This window comes from Elephantulus edwardii, unplaced genomic scaffold (assembly GCF_000299155.1).
Source record: "Elephantulus edwardii isolate Elephantulus edwardi_28Jun2011 unplaced genomic scaffold, EleEdw1.0 scaffold00006, whole genome shotgun sequence".
Classification (NCBI taxonomy): domain Eukaryota; kingdom Metazoa; phylum Chordata; class Mammalia; order Macroscelidea; family Macroscelididae; genus Elephantulus; species Elephantulus edwardii.
In genome coordinates this window covers 13,338,380-13,347,211 of record NW_006399756.1, presented here as the reverse complement: position 1 = coordinate 13,347,211, position 8,832 = coordinate 13,338,380, and the positions used below count along the sequence as shown (strand labels likewise).

At 58.2% G+C, this 8,832-nt stretch overlaps 1 protein-coding gene across 1 annotated transcript; it reads left to right on the top strand.

The window, feature by feature from the left end:
• Positions 1–2,339: 2,339 nt before the first annotated feature.
• Positions 2,340–6,997, top strand: EMX2 (empty spiracles homeobox 2). The gene is made up of 3 exons (XM_006879905.1): positions 2,340–2,751; positions 4,368–4,552; positions 6,830–6,997. The coding sequence occupies exons 1-3, from the start codon at positions 2,340–2,342 to the stop codon at positions 6,995–6,997; spliced, it is 765 nt and encodes a 254-aa protein (XP_006879967.1).
• The last annotated feature ends 1,835 nt before the right edge of the window (positions 6,998–8,832 follow it).

Here is an 8,832-nt window from a genome sequence, read left to right as displayed (position 1 = left end):
CAGAGATCCACTGATGAAGGAGGGCAGTTGGTGAAGGCAGAGGCCCCGGGGCTGGCGTTGGAGCATGTGCACAAGCTGGCCACGTCAAGGGGACGGATGATTGTTCCTGAACATCTACTTGTCTGTCCCCAGAAATGGACAACTTCAGAAGACACTGTTCCCAACTTTGGCGCTTTGGGGAAAAGATTTCCCCACTTGCTGCGTTAAGAAATCGACAGAAAGAAATACACAAGAGTCAAAGGCAGAGCAGGGCTGGGGACGCGAGCGCAGGGCTGTGGGTGGGGCAGCTAAAGAGAATCTCATTTCCCAGGACCCTGGGCTGATCAATCTGGTGGCGGATTAGCCACGTCTTCTCTCTCTTCCGAGGTCCTGGCAATCTAGTCACCAAACACTTGCACTTCTGCGTCCGTAAGAGAAGTGACACAGACTTCTTCGGAGTAGTACTTTTAAAGCACGTCAGATATTTAAACAGAAATATATGTGTATATGATTAATTGTCAGCGTGCAAAATACCTGCTGGTACTTCACTTTAGAAGAACGTAATTGGCAAAAAGAAGAAGGGGGGAAAGAAGGAAAAAGAGGCGGCTGATGAATAGATAATGGATCTTTAACCACCAATAAACACAGAGCTGCGCCAGCAGCCTGGGGGATGTGATCATAATTATGCCGCCGCGTGAGCCAATGGGGACGAGGGAACGGGGCCCTAAAATCATCCCAAAACCGAAGGCGAGCTCGAAAATGCGGACACGGGCTAGGACTGGGGACCCAGCGGCTGCGCGCACTTTGGAGCCGTGGGTTTGCATAGTGAGCCGCCCCGGGGACGACAGATGGCAGAATAATAATAGAAATAACCAACACCAATAACAGCGACAGTCTCTGCAGTAATAATAACAATAACACCACCCACAAAAATAACGCTGCTGGTAACACAACGCTCACAGCCCCGCACCACCGCAGCAGCTCCAGCGAGCCGGGACCCCCGCCCAGCTATTCCAGAAAGCACCGAGCAGGGGTGGCGGTGAGACCTCCACAGACAGAAGTGGGAGCCTGGGGAGAGAACCCGCGGGCGGGGGACCCACCGCCTGGGAGAGGTTGCAGACCGATGAGCAGGGTCAAGGGCGCGAACTCCACGACCTGACCCGGGACCTCGGGCTCTGCGGGGTCGGAGGCGTGGGAGGTCCCCCCCAAGGCGCCCCGCCTTGGGGGGTTGTTTTGGGGGTCTTTTGCCGGGGAAAGAGGCTGACGAACCCCAGTGGCTCTAGCCCTCTCCCCACCAGCCCCCCAGCGCTTACCCTCTCGGTGCTCGCGGGCGACCCTGCTCCCCCGACGCGGGGCCGCCGGGGTACAGCGGGGCGGGGCGCGGAGCGAGGCATCGGCCTGTCTGTCTGTCTGTCCCATCAGCTTGGGCGCTGCAGGCTGGGGATCTAGGGGGCCGCCGCGGAGGCAGCGCGGGCCCGGGGACTCTGCAGGGACCCGGGTGCCCCGGAGGGAGTGGTGCAGGAGGAGGCTAGGGCTGAGCGAGAGGAGGTGGGGAGAGGGGAGGAGGAAGAGGAGGAGGAGGAGGAAAAGCCGGAGGAAGCCAGGGCGGCGCGGGAGGAGCGGCAGCAGCGGCGGCGCGGGGGCCGGAGCCGGGCGCTGAGCGGGAGCGGGGGGCGGCAGCGCGGGGCCGACTCCGTTCCACTCTCGGCGCCGATCCAGGCCTCCGGGTTCCCGGACGCGCGCCGCCCTCTGACGCACTTTAAAGAGTCTCCCCCCCTTCCACCTCGGGGCGAGTAATAGCGACCAATCATCAAGCCATTTACCAGGCATCGGAGGAAGCTGTTTATGTGATCCCCGCGCTAATTAGGCTCATGAACTAACAAATCGTTTGCACAACTTGTGAAGAAGCGAACACTTCCATGGATTGTCCTTGGACTTAGGCGCCCTGCCCGCCTTTTGCAGAGGAGAGAAAACTTTTTTTTGCCTCCCCCAGAAACTCCCCCCCCCGCCTCTAACTCCGATCCCCCACGCCATCTCGAAAAAAAAAAAAAAAGAGAGAGAAAGAGAGAGAAAAAAAATTACCCCAATCCACGCCTGCAAATTCTTCTGGAAGGATTTCTCCCCCTCTCTCCAGGTTGGGCGCCTTTGGTGCAAGATTCTCGGGATCCTCGCGTCGCCTCTCCGTCCCCTCCCCCTCCTCTCCTCGTCCCTTCCCTTCCCTTTCTTTCTTCCCTGCCTCCCCCCACCCCAAACAAACAAGCCCCCGCTCGGCTCGCCGTGCGCCCCGGGCCGCGCGCGAAGGAGGCAGCGCCGCGGTCGCCGGGAGCCGGGAGCCCCGGGCGGCCGCTCCTCGGCGCAGCATGTTCCAGCCGGCGCCCAAGCGCTGCTTCACCATCGAATCTCTGGTGGCCAAGGACAGTCCCCTGCCCGCCTCGCGCTCCGAGGACCCCATCCGGCCCGCCGCGCTCAGCTACGCCAACTCCAGCCCCATCAACCCGTTCCTCAACGGCTTCCACTCGGCCGCTGCCGCCGCCGCCGCCGCCGGCAGGGGCGTCTACTCCAACCCGGACTTGGTGTTCGCCGAGGCGGTGTCGCACCCGCCCAACCCCGCGGTGCCGGTGCACCCGGTGCCGCCGCCGCACGCGCTGGCCGCCCACCCCCTGCCCTCGTCGCACTCGCCACACCCCCTCTTCGCCTCGCAGCAGCGGGACCCGTCCACCTTCTACCCCTGGCTCATCCACCGCTACCGGTACCTGGGTCACCGCTTCCAAGGTACGTGCCACGTCGCGGGCCGCGCAGCCCCAGCGAGCACGGCCGGGCCCTCTCGGAGGCGCCGGCCAGGCCTGGGGAGGCCGCCTCGCCTGCGGGGACGAAGCCCGGACCGGGCTGGCGCGTGGTCCCCTGTCCCCGGACCCGAGGCCTGTCCTCGGCGCTGGCCTGGCGGCTCTTGGCCCTCAGGAATGGGCGTGGGCCCCGAAGTCGTCCCCGAGTGCGTGCGGTCCGGGAACGGGAACCCGCGGGCCCGGGCTCGTTGGTCTCCTCGGCGATATCCCGAGGCCCCGGCTCCGAGGTCCCAGCTTGGTCGCCAGGTTTGCTTTCCACCAAGTTGGGCACGTTCGACTTGGTTTGGCCCGGCCCAGACTCCAGTGGCCAACCCTCCTCGGGCGCCGAGGGGACTCTCACGACTATGGAGCAAAATCTGGGACTTATTTTTCCCAGTTTTCGGAGCTCGGTCGCGCCGCAGGGGCAGACGCCTCTGGGGCTCAGCGCTCGCACAGCGACCAGCTTACTCGGGACTAGGGGGGCCACGGGTTTTGTTTTTCTTTCTTTTAGAGGAAATGCACCGAGTCAGGAGCCAAGCGAGGCGGGAGGGCCTCTTTGGATGGTTTTTGTTTGTTTGTTTGTTTGTTTTTGTTGGTTTGTTTCTTGTCTTTATAAAAAGTGATGTTTTTACACCGTCTCTCGGTGGGGGCTGAAAGGCGGCTGAAACGATAGGAAAAGCAGAGTGTAATTAGCTTAGCGATGGGAACGGAGAAAGCGCAGCCCGGGCAGATCGATACCCGGCGCCTGGCCAGGCATTAACCCTTCGCTTTCCTGCTAAATATTAGCTTCGGGTCGATGCCACCCCCGTAATTAATGCACAAAACTAATGAGAAGGGAGATTCCCTCGTAGCCGGGGTCTGCTGCCTCTACCGGCCCCACGCTCTGGTTTGTTCTTCTTTGTTTGGGGTTCTGGTGTCTCGATTTCTGCCCCAATGAGGAAGCTGCACCTCTCGGGCTTGGCTAGCAAAGTTTGTGGGGCTCTTTGCCTCTTTGCCAGTCTCGCTCTTGGTTTCTAACCGGGCCCGGGCGGCAAGGACCCACGGGTCCCGCAGCCAGTCTGAGCGGTGCCCGCAGGCGACCCTCCAGTAACCTCGGATTTGGTGGCTACAGAGCGCGGAGCTGGGCCCTGGGAGGCGGTGACAGCAGAAGCCGGGGGCTCTCTGACCGGCTACAGCTCTGTCCCGGTCCCAGGGCACTTCCCCAGAAGGTGGTAAGACTTCACTCCCTTTCCAATAAGTCTGCGAATAAACTGGAGAAAGCGGCCCTCGTCCTCTCCGCCCGCCCGGGGGCAAAGTTTTCAGAGTTTGGACAGAGTCCGATTCCCCCGGCCCCGCGGGCGCTTCAGCTGCCCGAATCGCCGCCATCTGCCCTGGCTCCGAGGCCCGCGGTGTCAGGGGCCGGGACACCCGCCGCCCTCCCGGGCACTGCAGGGTGGGTTCGCACAGGTGGCCCCGGGACCGAGGCCGCGCGCCAGGCGAGGACGCAGCGCGGAGCCCGGCTCGGGAGAAGCGCGCGGCGCGGGCCGAAGCGCCCCCATGAACGGGCCTTGTGCTGTCACCCCGCAGGGAACGACACCAGCCCGGAGAGCTTCCTTTTGCACAACGCGCTGGCCCGCAAGCCGAAGCGGATCCGGACCGCCTTCTCCCCGTCCCAGCTGCTGAGGCTGGAGCACGCCTTCGAGAAGAACCACTACGTGGTGGGCGCCGAGAGAAAGCAGCTGGCCCACAGCCTCAGCCTCACAGAAACTCAGGTGAGCGCGGGGCGCAGCCGCCGGCTGGGCCGCCCCACCTCGGCCTGCACCGCCGCGCCGCACCGCACCGCGCGGGGCTCGCCCAGGGCCTGCCGCACCGGGCAGGGGCCGGCTGCCGGCCACTTGGAACTCGTGGGGCTCCAGCAAGCGCTGAACCTACGCGACCCCACGGACAGATGGCTGGGCGTGCCTTCTCTTCTCTCTCTTTAGTCACCTCCCCACTTTTTGAGAATTTTGGTTTGAGTCGTGAGTACCTGCAGGCAGGCCTAGTATCCCCCGGACAATCAGCCGGTGCCTTGGCTTTGGGGGGGGGGCGAACCGAGAGAGGGTGGGGAGCACGTAAAGAGCTGTGAGCGGCTGTGGGTGTTCAACTCCCCTCGACGGCTCGGATTACTTCCCTTAAGGGGATCGGAGAGTCAGATGGCCGAGGTCAGGCGTCCCAGGGGCACCCCGAAACCAAAGTACCAGCCAGGAGAGGCTGTCGAGAGGGGGACCGCCTCAGGGAACCTGCCGGTCCTGCTCTGCGGGGTCCCGGGCCGGGGCCAGCCTCCAGGCGGGGAGGGGGCTCCCGGCTACAGTGGGCGCTACTGTACACAGATCCGCGGAGGGGGGGGGTCAGAGTTCCCCGCAAACAGTAACATTTTCAGGCCGATTAAGCTGTAACACTTTTTCTGGGAGGCGCAAAGAGGTCGAGGCCTTTGTTGTAAAGTGTTCCTCCCCCCACACACCCGAGGAGGGGCTGGAGGACATGGCGCGGCCCGGCGCCTGGCGCGGCGGCTGGCTCCGCGATTGCCCAGGCGCCGGGGGTCTTTGTCCGCCTCGCTGCCCACGCTGCCTGGAGCCATTGTGTGCGTGTCAAGCCCCCGGCGCACGGACGCGCGCCTTGGGCGAGCGCCGGAGAGAAATGAACCGTCCTCCCCCTCAATTAGCAAACTCAAAGCAAATTAAACTCAGCCTTGTTCCCGCTCGACTTGGCCATGGGGCGCTTTGGGGGAAAAGGGAGCTGAGACCCTAGCTGGCTGGCCCAAAGCAGAGTGTGGAGCGGGCCTTCCGGGACCTGGGGACTTGGGCCTGGCCTGGGCTAGTAGTGCTGGCACGCTACAATTCTGTCTGAGAGGGGCGTCAGGGCGAAGTCACCTCTGTCGTAGCCTTCCCTAGTATCCTCAGAGCAAGCTTGGGCAGTGTGACTCTTGGACTTTGGGATGGGGACTTTTCAGCCGGCTTCTCCAGGAGGAGGCCAGAATCACAGCGAACATCTCCCTGCTTCCCTGACCTCGAGGAGCAGCTCCGGAGTGGCCAAAGTGGCACATGTTGTGAGCTGGGTGGGAGCATAGTCCAGGCCCATCCAGAGGCTGGTTAAAAGGGGGTGGGCAGGACTCTCCCTGCCCTTCACCCCGGCTGTCTTTCCCTCAGCCTCTCGCTTTTCATTCCCTCTCAGAGCTTTCACTTTGGAGCTGCTTTTCTGGGCTCAGAGGTCAGGCTGGCTTGGTCCAGAGGCCTGTGCACCGCACCCTCCCCGCTCGCTTCCTGCATCTCCCCTGCTCTCCCCTGCTCACCTGCGGGAGTCTCAGACTGGCGCTCGCTGTCCAGGCGGCCCCAGACCGCCCGCCCAGGCCCGCGTATTCCGCGGAGGCGCTATATTTAGGCCAAGCCAGCCAAAGTCTCCGAAAATAGAAAGGGCTTTGGGCCCTGCCTAGCGCTGCAGTGACCGAAAGAGGTCTTTCCTGTCTCCACTGCAGGAGTTAGGGACCCATTTCTTTTAGTCTCCCTTGCTTATATTTTTGAAGGAGCCCCAGTGGAACCGGGCCTGCTATTCAGAAAGGTCAGGGGTTCCAGCCCACAGCTGCTGAGCAGGAGACAGCAGAGGCGGTCTGCTTCTGTAAAGATTTATAGTCTCAGAAACCCTGAGGGAGTGTCCCCCTGCTCTGTACGGTCACCACGAGTCCGTTTCAACCTGATGGCAACGCATTTAGACTTGGGGCATTCTTTTTCTTGGCACTTCTCATGTTTTCCAAGATCTTTGCTTTCAAAAGGATGTGGGTTGACAGTGCAGGGGCAGGCGTGCCAGAGCATTGTGTCTTCTGCGAAGCTTCTAGAAGGACTCAGGCTGGGAGCAGAGCTTCTTGGGGTCTCACTCTCTGAGCGCGGTCCCCGAGGAAGCAGCCGGGGAATGCCTCCTCGCAGTTGGGGCTCAGGGCCTGGGCTGGGAAAAGTGGTCAAGTGGTTATTTCCAGGCAGCGGAGGAACTAACGTGCCCCGTCTGCTTCTTGCTGACAGGTAAAAGTATGGTTTCAAAACAGAAGAACGAAGTTCAAAAGGCAGAAGCTAGAGGAAGAAGGCTCGGATTCGCAACAAAAGAAAAAAGGGACGCATCATATTAACCGGTGGAGAATCGCCACCAAACAGGCGAGCCCTGAGGAAATAGACGTGACCTCAGACGATTAAAAACTCAAACCGAACCCCACCGAGACGGACAACAAGGAGCAAAACGGAGGCAGAGAGCGAGAAGGGGGAGAAGAAAAAAAACCTACAAAACAAAACCGAACAAACCGCACACACACATTCATGGAGAGAGGGAGAGGGAGTCGGAGGGAGCGCAGAGCATCGCAGACTTTGGGCAGCCAGGGCGCAGGGTCCGGGTTCCGGGCTGCGCCTCTCAAGGGCAGAGGACGTCGAAGGCTCCTTCATCAACATGCAACCCTCGCCTACAGAGGCAGCTGAGTGAGTGAGTGAGTGAGTGAGAGAGAGAGAACGGGGGGAGAGAGGGAGAAGTGAGCGAGGTCCAAATGTGGCAAAGCCGAACGCGCGAAGCAGGGGAGCTGTCAGGCAAACACCAAACGAGAGACAAACGGCTTGGCAGGTATTCCGTTTATCGCAGTCCACTTAAAATGATAGCAATGACGATCAAAACAAAACCAGGCACAGAACTTTCTATTTTGCACTCCACAGTGGAATTAAATTTTTTTTTCTTTGCCCAGTCTTGAAAAATAATAAAATAATACTAAGAATAATGATGATAAAAATCCCGTATCCAGCCCCATCCCCACACCTGTTTCAAAAACTTGAATTGCATGTAGCAGTCCTCGGGCGAATGGTGTCTAAAGACAGAAAATGAATTGTCATCTCTTTTCCTTTTGAAGGCAGATTGTGTGTGCTTCCCATTTTCGTTTTTCTTTTTTGGAGAAATGTGCAGTGTGTGACCACGTTTTGATACCTTCTGATGTCAGTGACTGTGAAAGCTAAGTGAAGTAAGCTCAGCCATCGTGGTCCTCTTCCAGAGAGACAGGGAGGTGGGGACTGGGGAGGGTGGGGGAGGGCCCCACAGTGGAGTCAGGACAAATGCTGGAAAAATAAATCCCTAACTTAATTCTGTTTCTTGGACATTCCCTTCCCTAACATCCTGAGGCTGAAAACCACGAAGTAAACGTCTCCCCTTAGTGGTTGGAGAAATTGGCCGAGTTCAACCATTCACTATCGAGGCCATTCCAAATGTAAAAAAAATCTATCGGTTGCAAAAATGGAAGGAGTGTAGTTAGCTGGGAATGATGTTAAGGGTGGCCAAGGACATGGCGACAAGTTTTCGAGCACTGGGTTTCTATTCCAAGAGCATAGACTTACTAAAGAGAGTGGCAAATGCTTCCTTAATGTCTTCTATACCAGAATGTAAATATTTTTGTGTTTTGTGTTAATTTGTTAGAATTCTAACACACTATATACTTCCAAGAAGTATGTCAATGTCAATATTTTGTCAATAAAGATTTATCAATATGCCCGCAGAGTAGTCGTCTTGGGAAATTGAAGCAGACTTTTTTTTTTTAAAGTATCTTTATACTTTGGAGTGTGCTCTTCCCCCAGCTGGATTAAAGAAATCCAGGCATCCCTTTCCCAACAAAAGGGACAGATTGATGCATTCTTGGGCATTTTAAGGAGAGGTGGAGGTGGAAAAGGGAGAGGACTAGAAAAATCTAATTTAAGTCCTTCAGAAAAGGAATGGGAGACCTTTGCTCATTGAGTGCGCCATTGAAGGAGTTTTGTTTGCATTTCAGGTCAAAAATACTGACTTCTCTTAATCTCTGGTTATTATGAAGATGACAATGATGCTAGTGGTGGTGATGAATTAAAATATGGAAATGCAAGTATCTACTAAGTGATAGTCCCTCAGGATTGAGGATAATACTTAGTGAATTTGGCGTCTTGGGACTTTCAAACTATATTTCTGACTTAAAACCCCAAAATACAAGTGCCCTCTTTCTTCTCTCTGTCTCTTTTCTTTCTCTTCG